We start from the raw sequence: 17,138 nt of genomic DNA, 5'->3' as shown, positions 1-17,138 counted from the left end.
CTGTCTCTCGGGAGCTCTCCAAGCTCCAGGAGGGGTGGGCTGGGTGCAGCCTTGAACACCCACCAGCCCTCCTGGCTTTTGAAAGCTCTTTGAGTGGGGAGCTGAGAAAGAAGCTGGAGAGGCCTCCCCACAAATATATTAATTTCTAAAACCTCTGGAGAATTCTGTTAAAAAGCCTCACCAACGTGGAGCCGTCTGGTTCAAGTGGGGTTGTGAAAGGCAGGAGCTGCCAGGAAGGTGTGAAGTTGCCGTCTCTCCCTTCTGTGCCCAGCTCTGAGTAACACAGAGCCATGACTAACATCTCAGTGCAGATTGCAGCGAGGCAAGACATTTTATTGCCATTTAGACAATGAATCAGTAGCTCTGGGAAGAATAAAAACCTCTACAAGTCGCTGTCTTCACATATCCAAATACAGATTATTTTTTTTTAAAGAGAATTTGATAAAAGGATAGTTTTATATACGTGCTGAAAGTGTGCTAATCCTTAATTCCTTCTCATTGGTGTTACACACTGCTAAAACCCTGAACCACAGAGCCATAGAATATCCTGAGCTGGAAGGGACCCACCAGGATCATCCAGTCCAACTCCTGGCCCTGCCCAGGACGCCCCAACAATCACAATCCCACCATGTGACTGAGGACAACCTGTCCTCTCTTGGATTTGTTCTCTCCATGAATAATCTAGGACCCAAGCAGGTTACAGAAAAGTCAGTGGAAGCAACAGGTAGGCAGAGGTTTCAAAAGTCTGACACTGGTCCCTTAAGTGACTCATTCTGGGGTTGAATGAGCAAAGAGTGCATTAAAATTTCACAGGATTCCTGCACAGAAATAGCTCTCCACAGCTGGCTGGCTTCAAGTGAGATGCACACTCTGATGAGCAGGTTCAAGACTGCTCTGAAAAAGCTGAGTATCTGCTGCTCGTCTGCAATCTTGTGTAAGTGACAGGTGAGCTGTGCTGCTCCTGAACCTGCTGGGCCACCTCGGGCAACAGGGGCTGGGCAGCCACCTCAAACACGACCTGAAACCTTTTGGGACAAGCACAGCACAGCTGGAGCAGCCTCTGGTGACAAACAGGATCGAGCCCCTCACCCCCAGGAAACCCCGGAGCTCAGACTAGGGCCAACAGTGGATGTATTTACAGAGGGTGGCAGGCCTACATCAGCTGGACCCCAAATTCACTCCAAAGGTCATTCCTAAGAGCTTCTTGTTCCTCTTGCAGACAACGGCTCGAGGCTAAAACAACCTCAGGTAAAACGCACTGGAAACTTTGGGGAGAGGTTCAAATTGGAGATGATAGGAGGAATTTCTTCACAGAAAGGCACTGGAAGGGGCCGCCCAGGCAGGTGGTGGAGTCCCCATCCCTGGAGGTGGCCACTGGACGTGGCACTTAGTGCTCTCTGGGCTGGGGGACAAGGTGGGGATCAGTCAAGGGTTGGACTTGATGGTCTCAGAGGTCTTTTCCAACCTCAGTGATTCTGTGAAACCCCACGATCCCGATCACAGCTTCAGGAACACCTTCCCTTCAATGCCTCTATCTCCAAAGAATGCAGCCCCCTTCTCTCAAAGATGCAGCTCCAGCAGCCCGAGCCCTGCAGACAGCTTTCCTCTCAAAGCCATGCTCCCAAAGAAGCCTTGATGTCTCTCCTGCTTGCCCAGCAGCACAAATCAAAAGCTGACTGTGGTAGGCACCATGGTTTTCTCATGCCCCTGGACTGCCACGTCCTGCTTGTTCCCTGCATTGCTTCATGTTCTTTGGAAACACAGGCTCCAGCTCTTGGAGCACCCATGTGGATGTGCAATTTTGCCCTCCTCTTGCCTCAGCCTCCTGCTGCAAAAAGGCTGGAGGCCACAATTCAGCAGAGAGTCACTGGCTGAGCTGGGGGGGAACAGACGGCCCACCAAGGAGAGACAGGGACTCCCAGGGACACTGCCAGTGAGTCCTCAGTCTTTGTGGAGCTCTGGACATTGATATGGATTTACCAGCTCCAGCTGGCCCAAAACAACTGACTGAATCTGCTGCCTCCTCCTTTTAATTTCCCCTTGAAAAATAAAACCCTCCAGAAGTTCCAAACTTGAAGGTACACTCAGGTAACCATGTCAAGCATAAAGACCTGTTTGAAACAGTAAACAGGAGCTGAAATGTCATGCATTGATTCAGATGCCTCCAGGACTGACAGCTCAAAGGAACATATCACATAGTATGATGACTTTTCAAATTTTTAAAAGCCAGGCTGGTAAATTACAGTGATTTATCACTCCACAACAAAATACACACACACACAAAAGTGCTTCCCAGAAAATGACTGCCAAGCAATCATCCAGATGTTACTAAAGCATTAAGATTAATTAAAAAAAAAAAAAAAGAAAGAAAGAAAATCAGTGAGGAAGTGACTCCCACAGACTTTTTTTTTGTCATAAATTTTATCCTGCAACTTCCAACTCAGTTGGCTTCTGGATTCTGCCTCCAGTCTTACACCCAGGCTGTGTGTGTTTCTGGTGCCTGCTACTGCCTATCTCACATCTCTTATAGCAGTGCCATAAGAGTCAACAAAAATGCAACTTTCCTCCCACTTCATGGAAAAAAAACCACCACATTTTTATTGTTGCAGTAGTGCAAAGATTTAACAAAAAAAAAAAAAAAAAAAAAGCTCCTTTGTTACTGCTAAAAAAAGCACATGAGTCATTTTTCACCAAAACAACCTTTGGCACATATTACACATCACTTACAGCAAAAGTCATCAGATGCCTGACAAAAGTTCTCAGTCACCACTTGAATTCAGTGCATAAACCTGCAGCGATCACTTAACAATCACACACACACACACACACACACAAGCAGAAAATGCTTCAATTCCTGCAGCACTTGGTGGGCAGGTTCCTCCCTGCAGCATCAGAGGGATCCCCCCACCGGGAGAGGTGGGAAACCACTGGCCAAGGGAAGTGAGTGGCCTCCCCATGGCTGAGGAGCAGTGGGCAAAGCCAGAAGGCTCAGGCACAACCCCTGCTTTGGGTCTTGCAGGTTTTGCCAGTGTCCATGCAGAACCAAGGCACGGGTGAGGATGCAGAGTCTCCACCCCTGGAGGTGTCCAAGGAAGGCCTGGCCGTGGCACTCAGTGCTCTGGGCTGGGGGACGAGGTGGGGATGGACTCCATGGTCTCAGAGGTCTTTCCCAACCTGAATGATGCTGTGATTCTGTGAAGCAGCTGCACCCAGCACCTTCCCAGCTCCCTTCCCAGCGGTGGCCTTGCGCAATGGGGAGTCTTTTGTCTCCCTTTCAGTGTCTGAGGGCCTGGGGCACGCTCGGAATACACCTTCCCCACCCAGGTTAATGCAAATCAACAGCAGAGCAATTCCCAGCTGGGAAGCAGACAGCAGAAGGTTCTTTGTTTTCCCTCTGAGCTGAGACGTGGAGGGACTTGACTGCAGGACCACAGAGGGCTGTTTGCTCACCTGGGGAAGTCACAACATTGGGTTTTCTGAGTGCTACAGCACTTTGCAGTACGAGTTGCAAAGCCCTCCCTCGCCAAAAGTTCAGTTTCTGTGAGGGTATTTCAGCAGCCACAAGGTATGAAGGGAAATCCTGACAGGAGGGGCTCTGAGCATCTTCCAAAAATGGTGGAGATAGGTATTAATGCAAAATCTACACACTTTCCTTTTCCCTCCCACCTCTGCTACCTTAAAGACTTCCAGAAACTGCTTTCTGGCTTCGGACAAAGCGCTACAGAAAAGGTCCAGCAACCCTCCCGACCCCTCCAGCTGCAGCTCTGACTTGCTGTGCCCCACAGTGCCTACTTAGAGAGCCTGATCCTTTGACAACACCCCTACTTGCAGACACATCATTACAGCAGCACCTACGTGACCAAGGTTTGTGGTCAGCCCCAAATCAGCTCCCAGAGGTGCTGCTCACTGCCTGCAACTCAGGGGCACCTTTGGCAACGCAAGGTAACTCAATTTATTTATCCTGTGCCAGTCCAGGTGAAGTGGCACCACAGCAGGCACACGGTGCCTGGCCATTTGTTAAACCCCATCAACATCACTGCGAGTCTGAGCTATTAATTACCTCAGAATGCAGAAATGTAGAATTATTAAGGCTGGAAGAGACCCCTAAGACTATTGAGTGCAACCATGGGGCATCTGGACAAGCTCTAGACAATATCAGAACATGTCAGAGTTGAACAACTCTCCAACCTCCAGCCCCTGACCTTGCCCTGGGAAGACCACCACAAGCCAAGAGGGTGGGAACTGCTGTGGGCACTGGCAGCAGCAAGACCACGGAGCCCCCTGAGGCAAACCAGGCACAAGAGCCCCTTCCCAGGACCAAACTACACAGGATCCCTCATCCTAGAGGTGCCCAGATGCACATCCTGCCTAATGGGCACCCCCCTACCCTGCTGGGATCATTTATTGGCTTGGCTTTACCAGGGCACTTTAAGCAACCTGAGAACATCCCATCCCAACTCTCATGGAAAGCCTAATTGGAAGTCTCAAAAAGCAATTACGCTAAAAGCACTGTGCAGTGAATCAACAGCTACCTGTCTGCCCACAGCACCGGCCCACGGGGCTGTGAGAGAAGCTTCTCACGTGGGAACAGCACAAGAGCTTCCCCCTGAAAGGAAGAGGGGCTTGGTAGTTCTCACAGACACTCTCCCCCTTCCTCAAGTCCTCTGACAACTCAACCCCCCCACCAAGAACACGAACAGAGAGCGAGTCTGCTGAGCCAGGGGAAAGGATGTTCATGTTTGTTTCCAGTTCACTTAGAATTTGAGATGTCACAACCAATAAAACTACAGTCTGGTTCCAGAACCCCCTGAATCTTACGTGACCTGTGCCTTGTGAGGCACAGTAAAAACATCAGTATCTACGTGGTAACTTCCCCTTTCATCCCCTGCTTCTGCCCGGCTCGAGGCACAGCTGGGCTAATCCCATTCCCACCGCTCTGCATCCTGACCTCCTTAAACAACCCCATGTGAGTGAGGATGTTAAAACACTCTAATCTATAAATAATGTATTCCCCTCATCCAGCAGTGGATTACTGGGCCATAAAACTCACTGGCATGCACCGCACAGTCGCCAGTTTAACGAAATAATACTGGGAAAGACACATCAGTAGAGATTCATCCTCTTCCTTGATGAATTCTTGTAAAGATTCAATGCCACCGTTAATTTTGCTTTGGATTTTTCTTTGTAATTAATTATTTAGAAGCTGGTATTTTATTCCAGAGACCTTTTTTCTGCCCCCCACCAAAAACCCTTCTTTTTTTTGAGCTCACAGCATGGCAGAAGACCAGCACTGGGTAATAAATCAGAGCCAAAGTGAAGGGGGAGCAATAAGGTCTCCCTGCTGCCATTCACCACAGGGCCATGCTCTAGACCCAGGCCAACCTGTTGTCCCAAGCTTGGAGCTCTCATTTCTGCCCCCTCATCCTCCCAACCCCAAGCTGCTGGCAGGAGGATGCCCAGGCATTCCCAGGACAACGTGTTGGGCCAGTCCAGGTCACTGATCCTGCAGGAAAATTAGCTGTATTTTCCTCAGGGTTCATTCTCGAACAACCATCACCTACAACTCAAGCCACAGTGTGTAACTTCATTTAAAGATAAATGAGTCTGCTCCAAACACTGACGTCTAACAGACTCGCTGCCGCTGCTGTGATGGTGTAAAATCAATGCCTCTCCTCGACACCAACCCCAGCAGGAATCCTACCACCGATTTCCCTGAGCAAAAGCAGAAAGCTCAAGCAAACACTTAAACAATGCAAATTCGCGGTTTGGCAGAGTTTTTCCCAACAGGCATTCTGGAAAAATAAAGTGTTTCTGCCTCGAAACAGGTTGGAGCCCTCCTAAAACCAGGCACGCACCCTTTAAAGAGCAAGTTCCCCAGGAAGTGTAACCAGGCCTGCCACACTTGCTCCCTCAGCTCCGTTTGCCCTGTTTAGCAGAGCAATTTTCCACACCTTTTTCCTAAAGCACGGCTGACTTTTAACTCCGAAAGGATGGGGAAAAACAAGCAACCCACCAACACCCACCAAACCTGCTCCCTTCGTTCCATGGCACTGTGATCGCATGTGGAAATTTAAATCCCTCCTGCAATATTAAAGCACTTGTCAAAGGGATTAACAGCCACCCTGGTAATGGGGTTCTGGGATATTAAACAAAACTATAAAGCACCAATACTTCCAACAGCTACAGGGTGACTTAATACCCCAAAAAAAGGTGCACATTATCCTTCGCCTCTGCCCCGGAGGATTACTCATGTCTGATGGGTTGCAGTGCGTCGCTGAGTCAGGGCTGAACCCTGCCCGTCAGAAAGCAAGCCCGTGTCCCTGAGGAAGCAGGAGCCATATCTGACATTCCCACAGCAGCCCTAGAGACAGGCAGGTCGGGATGGGGAGACAGGAGAGGATGGTGAGGATCCCCAACCCCACCCTCCCGACGGGCATCCACCGGCCAGGGGAAGAGCAGGGCTGGGAGACAACGCTCCCCACTTGGTGATTAGTCCTAATGCTTAGTCACAGTAATTGCAGGGCCAGGGCTCTGTGCTCACATTTCCTGTCACCAACCCAAGAATTAGGCAATTTAGATTTCAAGATAGCAACCGGTATATAAAATAACTCGATAAGCGATCGCAGGAGTAACGAGGAGAAAAATGAGCAACTGGATCCGGAGGAGGTTCCCCCAGTCCCCGCTCTGCAGCACTACCAGACCTTCAGCAAGTGTGGGACTCCCCAGCCCAGCCTTCCCACCCTCAGCACTGCCCCTCGCTGCCTCCCAGCTCTCCCCACCTCACACAGACACCCAACAGAGCGTTCAATTCAAGTTGAAACCTTCCACAGGGCTCATTTTCAACAATTAAAGAGCATGGCAACCTGTAATTACTGAAAATAAAGCCAGACAGCTGGAGAGGGGAACATCTTCAGTAGGTAATCCGATACTACATTTTCTCTCCTAGGGAATTCAGCTGCTGAGTCCCCAGCTCCCAGTCAGTCAGTTTGAGCCCTGGGTGTCTGCAGGGAACCCGGGTGCTCCCTGGGAGCAGTGCAAACCCTGGAAAAGCAAACAACACTTGACAGCCCAACCCAGAGAAAGCAACACCCCTGTCCACACTGAGGAAAGACAGGAGTTAGGAGAGGAAAGCCTTTAGGGGGCTTTCTGGGCACACGGTGCCTTAGACAGCAGCACGACGGCGCTACATCCCCAAACACGTTTTCCCAGCTCTAGCCAAATTCCAGCTGCTCCTACTCCCCTGGCCCGGCACAAAGGAGGCAGGCAGGGCTCCTCTTACCGCTCATCATCAGCAGCACAAACATCTTCGCCCGCTGTGCTTCCCGAGCCCCAGCCGCCGGTAAGGGAAAGGAGGAAGCGCCAGCGTTTCATTCCCCTTCTGCTTCAGAGTGGGTGTAACTCGTTAAGTTTCATGCTAAAATGAGATGGGTCAATTGGGTGTGCTTGAAGGTTTGGGGTTTTGCCATCCCTCCCTCCCTCCCTCCCTCCTCCCCTTCTCCCCTCCCTCTCCTGATTAATTCCTCCCGTCACAGGCTTCAGAGGAGCTGCCATTCAGCCCCGCTGGCTCCTGAAATCTGAATTCCTAAGGACATCCCTCCGGGGTGGCTTTAACTCACCAGCCTGACGCGCTGCTGCTGCTGCTGCGAGAGGAGCCAGGAACTACAATCCCCGGTCAGCCCACAGGGGCAACTGCACCGCGTTGTCCTGGGGAGTCTGTCCTGTTTGCAGGGAACAACTCACCAGCAAGACACAAAATAAACCACTTCTGACCTGCTCTGCGTCTTTTGCCGCTGCCCTCGAGTCCCTCCCGTCCCCAAGGATTCCCCCCTGCTCCGTATCCGATGGTGCTTCTGTAGAGGACCAGCAACTGCCTCCCACTAAGCTGCCCACAGGTGCAGAACGGTTTCCAGGATCAGGAACTACATACAGGGAATTAAAAATTACGCACAGATCTGGTTTTACTTAATTCACTACTTGCACATAACTGTTTCGGGATTAGGATTTGAGCAGCAGCATCCTCCAGACCAGGGCTGGCTAATGGTTGCTATAAATAAGAAATACCATCGCAAAACCCAAACCATCTGTGTTTATTTCCCCCAGCTCCCCCCACCTTGACTCTGCACCACTTAAGCTGGACAAGGAAAACAGGTATGAAACTACTCTGGAAATGAAGCAGAAAACAGGGTAAATATTTTTTACAAGCAGAAATCACATTAATAAACAAATTAACATTTACAACTCTGCGTGATTACTTCACAAACACAGAGCACTGAGCAATAACCATACCCTTGCAGTCCCAACCTCTGCAGCCCAACAGGGACTGCAAGTTGGGAAAAGGACAAAACCATTAGGAAAAGAACAAAATAAAATGGTAAAAGGTACATTCAGGAGACCAGTTCTGACACAAGGTTGGATTAAACAGCTGTAGTGAGGCTCCACATGCCCAGGTGCTGGAGCAGAGCAGGGGAGGAGATGATTCTATTTTAGGACAGGGGTGAGATAGTCGGGGAAGCGATTTGATGCAGCACAATCATCCTCACACCCCCACTATCAGGAGCAGACGTGCAGGCTGAGCTGCCTGGCACCGCAGTGAGTCTGAGCCCACTTCAAACAGCACTCTGGTTTAACTTCACATCTCAGATGTTTCCGATATACCCGCCCACGCTCACAGAGCACCAGGTCCCCCGTGACCACGGGCACACCCGAGAAGCACCAGAGTCCTCCCCCCTGACAGCACAAAAGGGCTGAAGGAGGGACGGGGTTAGACAGACTGTTTGGACTGGAAAGCACTGAAACAATCCATCCTCAGCACTATTAATTTAAAGCCCATACGAGCAAACCAACAGCTCCCACTCGCAGGCCAAACAAACGGGAGGGAACCAGCAAACCCCGAGCGGGCAAGCAGGTTTGGCGAGCCACGAGTGACTCACGGGGCGACGGGGGCTGCTGCTGCCCGCCCCGGGGTTCACTCGGGCACGGCCACCTCCAGCCCCTTCCAGCAGCCCGACAGGCACAGCCTCCCACCCGCGATCAGTCCCACCGGGGCAGCACACCAGCTCCCACTGCAATTACAGCCCGTCCTGGAGGAGCAACAGGTGCTTCCTGCAACAGATTGCAGGGATTGTCTGGAGACATTTTCGGCTTCAGAGGCCTAAAGGCTGCACACGCCCTTTTGCCGCCAGCGCCGGGTCTGTTTGCGTTCTGTCACAGCAGTTTGGGGCATCTTTTCCTGATATCTATAGCAAAGGCTTGGCATGGCCAGAACTCCCAGGAAAACATGGACTTCGGTGAATCCCAAGTCTGACCACCAGTGGGTTTTAAATCCCAGAATCATTTAGGTTGGAAAAGACCTCTAAGACCATCAAGTCCACCCACTGCCCGATGCCCACCTTGTCCCCCAGTCCAGAGCATTGAGTGCCATGTCCAGGCCTTCCTTGGACACCTCCAGGGATGGGGACTCCACCACCTCCTTGGGCAGCTCCTGCCCAATGTTTAATAACAACAACCATGGAGAAATTCTTCCTGATGTCCAAGCTGACCCTCCCCTGGCACAGCTTGAGGCTGTTTCCTCCTATCCTATCCCTTGTTCCCTGGGAGCAGAGCCCGACCCTCCCAGCTCCCTCCTCCTGGCAGGGAGTTGCAGAGGGCAAGAAAGTTCAGTCCAGATGGAAAAAGCAAAGCAGTGACTTCTTCCTTTCCCATCAGGACCCACAGCACCAGAATAAAATCCATCAAGCAATAAACCTGAAGTATGGAGAGAGATGCTCGGAGGGAGAGGCAAGGGAAGCCTTCTCCTCAGCCCTCCTCCAAAACTCCATGAGAAACGAGACACCAGGCCTGCAGGGAAGCTTGGCTGGGGCCGGGATGCTGAGAGCAGGTGGCCCTGGACACTGGGGAAGGTGTGGAGCATCCACCCACCAACATGAACCTCGTCGAGAGCCCTCCCGGGCAGCGCCGTGGCTTGTCAGCTCTCGCCTGCCCGCTGCGGGAGAACAGGCCTTTCCAGGGCCCGGCCCCGGCACCCCGGCCCGGCTGACGCAGCTGGATACACGCCCTTTGATGTGGGCTTCCCGAGGGCACACCAGCCAGCTTATATAAACCTCGGTGCTCTCCTCACTGAGCGATTAGCCAAGTCCTACCAAAACCTGTTTGAAGGCAGCCCAGCGGATTCTGCCTGGAACGGGCTGCAGACAACCAGGTCGGGCCCTCAGCTGGGTGACTTGGAGGGGCTGTCACCTCCAGGAGCTTGGAGAAGTGGCCATCAGCTAAACCCTGCAGCTGGACAGAGCAACTAATCCTCCCCTCCCCGGCTGAGTACAGATGGGACTACTGGGAAAAGCCTCTTTTTCATCCCGTGTCAGCAGGATGAATCCCACCAGCCTGGAGGAGATTGAGGAAAGCTCATCCAGGGCTGCAGCTTCCTCACTAAGGACAGCTCCGATCTCTGCTCTCTGTGAGCAGTGACAGGACCCGAGGGAATGGCCTGAAGTTGTGTCAGGGGAGGTTTAGGTTGGATCTCAGGGAAAGGTTCATCCCCCAAAGGGTGGTTGGGCACTGAGCAGGCTGCCCAGGGCAGTGACAGAGCTCCAGGAGGGTTTGGACAACACTCTCAGGGACAGGGTAGGAGTGCTGGGGTGTCTGGTGCAGGGCCAGGAGTTGCACCCAGTGATTCTTGCAGGTCCCTTCCAACTCAGGATATTCTATGAACTTCTCAGGGAGTCCACAGGCTCCCCCAAATATCGAGCTGAGACGTGGAGATCCCACCACAGAGCCCAGAGGAGAAAGGTCCCACAACACAGCACTTCTCCGTGGTGAGAGGAAGGGAGAAGGAGCCCCATCAGACACAACCTCGGTCTGCATCCTGCATAAAGGTGTGTTTATCAACCCTAATTAACATCCTGGCCCTCTCACACCCTGGCACACCTGCTAATTAGCGCACATGAGTTAATATCATTTTAACAAGGGATTATCACTTTGGGTAGAAAAAAGGGAGTCGCTCCAGCACAGTGACTCACCCCAAAGCACAGCAGGAAGGTGAGATACGAGGAGCATCAGCCACGCTCCCACAGGGATCTCAGACCGTATCTCTTTAACTAAGGCTTACCTTACAAAGCCAAGGTGCTTCAAAAATTCATGATTGTATCTGTCTTATTTTTCACCTGTGCACACAGGTGGCCTTGGAGAAGCATCCTGTCTCCATCATCCAGACATCTGGAGCCACTCCGGTCTTCCTGCAAGTCCTTATAGCCATGGTGGAGTTCCCAATGTGATTATCACCTACTCTGATCAAGCACGTTTCAGGACATGACCTGGGGGCCCAAAGGCCACTAATTATCTGCAAGGAACGACCCCAGGGGAACACTAAGATGCTGATGCCCAACCCCAGTCTTGGTGCTACTCCAAATATCCCACAAGCACAGACTCATCTGGCAGCGCTCGCAGGCGCCGGGCACACATCACTGGGACATCACAGCCCTTTTCCAGGTCATGCTGCAAACTGCAGCCCTACAAATGTCACCTGGGCTTCAAAGTTCAAGCCAGTTCTGGCAACATCCCTGTGGCTGATGTGGCCAAGCCATACATTCACCCTGGGAATCCCCCTCCCCTACAGGGAGCAGCAGCTGTGCCTGTGCAGCCTCACACACATGGCAGGAGCAAGGGGCTGTCTCTCTGTAGGTGGGGACACAGTTTGACTCGAGTCGTCTTCTGCTCGATCATAAACTGAAGAAGAAAGTTGACTTAACTTCCATGATTTGTTATTTTTAAAGCCTCAGCTTTCTAACTGGACCTCTGTGATGTAGCAGCTCACAAGAGGGCACTGGTGGAAAACCATCACAACACCATCGGAATCACTTCTAACCCCTCAAATTGATGTTCACCCTTGCCTGCCTTCCCTTCATCCAATAAAAACCTGCAAACCAACCCTTGGCAATTACAGAACGTTAATGCCATGAAAAATTATCCCGGGTTGAATGTATCCATACTCCCCGTTATCAGAAAGAATTTTCTCAGCCTCATGTTTCTATTTGGGATTAGGAGGGAGTTGTGAAAGGCAAGTATTGTTCACTCACAAATAGTTCCCTTTCAGCCTCTACAAAAGTCAGGTAATGAATTACAGGAGGGTTTTTCTTTCCCTTTGGAGAGGTCAGCAGATATATCAGCTCATGGGAAAGCTGATCCCCGCTGTTACGCTACAAGGGTAGTTGAAAAAGGTTTCTAATGAGCTCCAGGGAGTGGATGCTGGCCACGAGCCAGCACCCTTGCCTGCAAATCCAAGACAAATGACAAGAGGCAGGAGCCACCTCTGGCCCAAGCACAAGTTAAAATTTAAGGCTCGTGTTTCATGGCGCTGCCCGTGGCTGGAAGCTCTCGCACCGACGTGGTCACTGCGCTTGCAGACACTCATAGAATTCCCTGAGCTGGAAAGGCCCCACAAGGACCATCCAGTCCAACTCTTGGCCCCACACAGGACACCCCAACAATCCCAGCATGTGCCTGAGAGCGTTGCCCAAATGCTTCTTGAGCTCTGGCAGCCTTGGGGCTTGTCTGGTCACTGGGTGCGCGTAAGCTCACACGCAAGGGTGGGGCTGCTTCTCTCTCTCCTGGAACCCTGCAGGTCAAACACACACCTCTGGCTGTACAGGATTAGTATCTGTGCAAGAGCCCTGTTTCTAGTCATCCAGCCTCAAAAACACACCTGCAGCGGTGAAGCTCTTCTGGACATCACACACGTACCCAAAGTCACCACGAGCTTCTGCACCTCCCCGGCACCGGGGGGGATTTAGAGGGTGCCAGACACCATCAGGATGTGCTCCAACCCAGTTCCCCCAACCCGGGGATGTGGCTGTGGCACCTCCCGTTGCACAACCCTCAGGGCAGCACCCACAAGCCCACTCAGTCCTCACCACAACGGCCGTGTGGCGCAAGGATAAGCCAGAGTTTAACAAAGCAGGGACCGCTTCCCTTTTCTGACAAGAAGGCTCAAGGAGGAACGTTCTATTCAAGGCCTCTAATGCAAACACCTCCTCTCGCTTCTCTGAAAGAACTTAGGCAGTAGCTGCTGTCATCTTCATGCAGAGTGCTGACACACTTCCACTGCATCCCTGCCAATAGTTTTAATTTGATGGGAAAAATCAGCTCGAAGCTCGAGAGAGTGACAAGCTGCACGCTGGTGACGGCGCTGTCAAGTGATGGATAACGTAGGTTTACTTCAGTTGTCAAAATTTTTCGACACTAAAAATAGTCATCACAAGCTTCTGGACTCGCTGCATTGAAGTATTAAACACGCAGGATACTGACACTCTCAAAAGCGCCCGAAGCCACTCGCAGCCGGGGAGCAAAACCAGAGATGTGTGACGGACACCAAAGGTCTCTGAGCGTTACTTATTTTGAGAATTAAAAACAACACACGACAGTAGGAGATCTCATAACCACACTGGCCAAAGCAAAGACAAGATGCTGCACACACCACCGAACAGAACAGCTCAATATGGGCTGCAAACGCAGGCAAAGACAGGGAGAAAGAGAAAAGCTTAGAGAGAAGATTTTCTCTCGTGTTATCCCAGCTCTTGGTCCAGATCTCGAGGAAAGAAAGGGTAGAGACTTTCCCATGGCAGCTCCTCATTTGCCTCTTATCATCCATCACCTGCCCCAGCCCAGCAAGAAGTCACAAGGTTGGGGAGGATGGGAAAGCCCAGGAAAAGCAAGGAGTGCTGCTGGAGGGCTGGGATTTCCAGTCCAGGGATGAGCTCTCTCCAGTGGACACCAGCCAGGCTCACCAAAGGGAACAATGGTTTTATGGGTAAGGTGGCAGAGGAGGAGGGGGGGAAAGAGGGACTATTTACAAACCAAATCCAGCCTGTTATTCCCTCTGAGGCACTGGGATGACGAGCACAGGCAGGGTTGTCCCTACATTAGGCCATTATTTATAGCAGAAAGAAAATGAAGCATCATAAGGAATTATTAATTAGATGTTACCATAACCTTGTGTAGAACTGAAGCAGCGCTCTGATGTGCTCTGCAAATAATTAGCAAATTAACTTTCACAGTGCCCCTGCAAGGCAAGTATTATCCTCATCTCCTGCACAGCCCTGATGGAAAACAAAAGGCAGAATTTGGGCAGATTGTTCCCCTGCCCTGGCCAAGTGCACAGTTCCCTGAGCACAGGGAGGGGACATCAAAGAGGAAGAGGGAACTGGGAACACAGTGGTTACATCTCCCATGTCATCAGACCACAAGTCACACTGTTCCTCTCTCCTAAACCCCTGCTCAGGCCACCCAGCCTGAGCTCCTTGGTTATCACCCCAACCCTGCACACCTCCAGGCCCTGCAGGAGCTGCATTTCCCAAATCCTTGTCCCCAGGATGAAATACCCTCACAGCCATGAATTCAGGGGCTGAAGTCAGGGCTGACTGAGCACCTGATCCCACATTATCTGGCACAGGCACAACTCCTTTCACTCCCAGGATAAATTCCAGTTCACACCAGCACAAGACCAAGTCTCTGTCTCTTCCCTCGCCCTCAGGAGGAGCATGACAATCCATGTGCAAAGCCCAAAGTTTTCTCAGTGGCTCAGTCTCCCCTCCAGCCATCCCCAAAGGAGGGAGGCATATTCTCTTAGCTCATGGAGAAACCTCTTCCCAGCTCCAGAGCCTTGGCAGGCCAGCGGGCAGAGACTGCACCATCCCCATCCATTCCTCCCACCCTGCCTGTGCAGACCCCGGTCGATGATCTTGAAGGTTTTTTTTGCAACCTAAATGATTCTGTGATTCCTCATGTGTTGGCAGCAGGAACTGGGAGGGGAAATGCTCTCCACCCCCAGCAGATCCAAAGGAAACATCTCTGAGCAAACTGCTCCTTTCCAGGCTGAGCAAACAGCACATGGCTGCAAGCACGGACTATCAATTCTAACTCCAGGGACACAGCAGAAAACACCCTGCCAGTAATTCCTCTGTCCAGGCAGTGCTTCCAACTCTCACCTTTCGGCAGAGCAAGAGGGCTGCACACGTCCTTACTCCCCCCCTCCCTCCCACACTGAGCTTTTTACTGGAGAAGGGGGACCAGAGCAGCTCAGTGTCATCCACCCACCCCCTCCTCGTGTCACTGCCACCTTCACCCCCGTGGTGTGGGGGTGATTGGCACATCCAAAACAGAGTCACTTCCTGGAACAGCTCACTGTCAAGTGGTGGGAGAGCGGGAAAGTCAGGGAAGGGAGCACAAAGTGCTGCTGTGACTTTCTGCCGGATGCACGTTCCCGAAGAGGCAGACTGGCATCTATTTTGGACGTGCTGCATAAAAATAAAAGATGCCGGTTGACTGCACATGTTCTCATTTTTAGAAAACAAGCTCCAATTTATTTCTTCTATTACAGCCATATGGTAAAAACAAAAAAGAACCAAAACCTCTCTTCAATGTCACCTCAATGAAATGAAGCCCTGACCTGGTTTCAACCGCCCTGGACCAGAACATGGCACAGGAATCCCACTCTTCAGTTAACACTTCTCTGGGGGACCCTGACCCAAAGCCCTCCAAAGTAAGCAGAGATCTGGATTTCAGCTTCTGCACAGAGAGCCACCAGCACTGACTTTCACAGGGTCACTCAAGGTTATAAACACCACAGCTGGCACAACTGGACTTACCACACATGTCTTAGTGCCTTCCCTTTTTGTCCTTTTCTATTAACTGGTACATTGGCTTATATCCATGAGGCTACACACTCACCTTTGGAAGACCTGCATTAAGGTCTGACCTGAGGCTCCAGCTTCTAATGCCACTGCCACACGACCTTGCCTTTATACTTGTCCAAATGTGTCTCTGAAGGCTCAGAGATTCATAAATTCTGAATGATCCCTAAGACTGAGAGTTCATATACAGATTAACTGCTTAAGCAAGCTCAAGGGCAGAGACCTGGTCTTCTTTTACTGGCAAAAGCCTCGCATTCTAAAAACCATAATAGTTCCAGAACTGCTGATTACTTTTCCTCATTCTACTTGTGTTTTTTTGGTTTTGTTTGTTTTGTTTTTTTTAAAGTCCTGCCTGTTCATTCTACTTCTTATGAGGCTTTTCAGCATTTGCCTGTTACTTGGACGCTAAAGCCTGATTTGGGATTAAACACAACATTTGGGAGGTGGACTCCAGTGCTGCCCTGCTGTCACTGCTCCAGCTCTAAGAAGCTCGGCGAGGTATCAGGGCAGATCCTCCTCTGGGTAAGTCTGTGTGACCAAAGTTATTTTTCCCTTATTCTGCTCCACACACAGATGTGACTGATACACAGTGGGACAGCTGCACGGGGAGAGCAGGGGTGGATATATATTAAAGTGGCATCAAACAGAGCAGTGGCAGGGAAAACACAGAAACAGGCCACTGAGCAACAAAACAGCGCAGTTTCATCAGCTGCATTAATCGCCCCAAAAGCAGAAATGGGTGTGCTTAAGCAAGTCCAGAAGGCTGCAGGCAGTCACTTGGAGAAATGGCTTTTAAAACTTGGCCCACTTCCCCCACTGCAGGGAACTCCTCAGACGTAAATAACCCCGTTCCGCATTTCGGGGTTCTGCAGAACCCAGCTGAGCTCAGGGCCAGCACGGAGGTCTGGGCATCAATCCTCTCTCATTCCCACAACACACCAAAAACACAGCCTCCTACAGCAACCACGGATCAAAGTCCTGGACAGATCCCTGCAAAAGCAGAGCAAAAAGCACAGAAAGCCCCAGGAGTCCCGCACTCTTCCCATTAGGTGATCCTGCAGCAGGAGCCATCCAGAGCCTCTCCAGGGAGATGCCTCCTCCTCACTCCCCACATGGATCTCTGGCTGGTCCCTAAAGCAGGTGTCTCCTGGGACATCATCTGGCAGGACACGAGTGAAGAAGCTCTAAAATCCACAAGGATTTTAGTTGGCAAGGAAGGGTTTACCAAGGGCTGTCCCCGGGCTTTGGAGTGAAGGATCCCAGTGACACAGTTTATTGGGACCACAAGAGAGCTAAACAAGTTCTAAGACCCCTCTTTTCTCCTCAAAAGCGACCACATCAAGGCTCCCACATCCTGCCTATGTATTCCCACCTGCAGCCTTCTTCTGGCTCACAAAACACAGCTGGCCAAAACCCCACATTTTAATTTTCTGGCCATCCTGGCTCCCTGAACTT

The 17,138-nt window shown here is 51.2% G+C and overlaps 1 protein-coding gene across 9 annotated transcripts in view; it reads right to left on the bottom strand.

The window, feature by feature from the left end:
- TIAM1 (TIAM Rac1 associated GEF 1) overlaps positions 1-17,138 on the bottom strand; it is a 158,398-nt gene that overhangs the window by 96,258 nt on the left and 45,002 nt on the right. Inside the window, exon 1 of one of the 9 annotated variants that reach the window (XM_050333448.1) lies at positions 7,280-7,417. The exons of 7 other annotated variants lie outside the window; for them this stretch is intronic. Coding sequence is in view for 1 of the 2 variants with exons in the window: in XM_050333445.1 (XP_050189402.1) it covers positions 7,280-7,304 (25 nt within the window). In the remaining variant the exon portion in view is untranslated. Of the gene's footprint in view, positions 1-7,279; positions 7,418-17,138 lie in introns of those variants that run through there. One more of the 9 variants, XM_050333445.1, reaches the window with a different exon arrangement.

This window comes from Myiozetetes cayanensis, unplaced genomic scaffold (genome assembly GCF_022539395.1).
Source record: "Myiozetetes cayanensis isolate MyiCay16 unplaced genomic scaffold, myiCay2020 scf5-8, whole genome shotgun sequence".
NCBI classification, from domain to species: Eukaryota; Metazoa; Chordata; class Aves; order Passeriformes; family Tyrannidae; genus Myiozetetes; species Myiozetetes cayanensis.
Note: the sequence above shows the minus strand (reverse complement) of the source record. Positions and strands in the feature narration are given on the sequence as shown.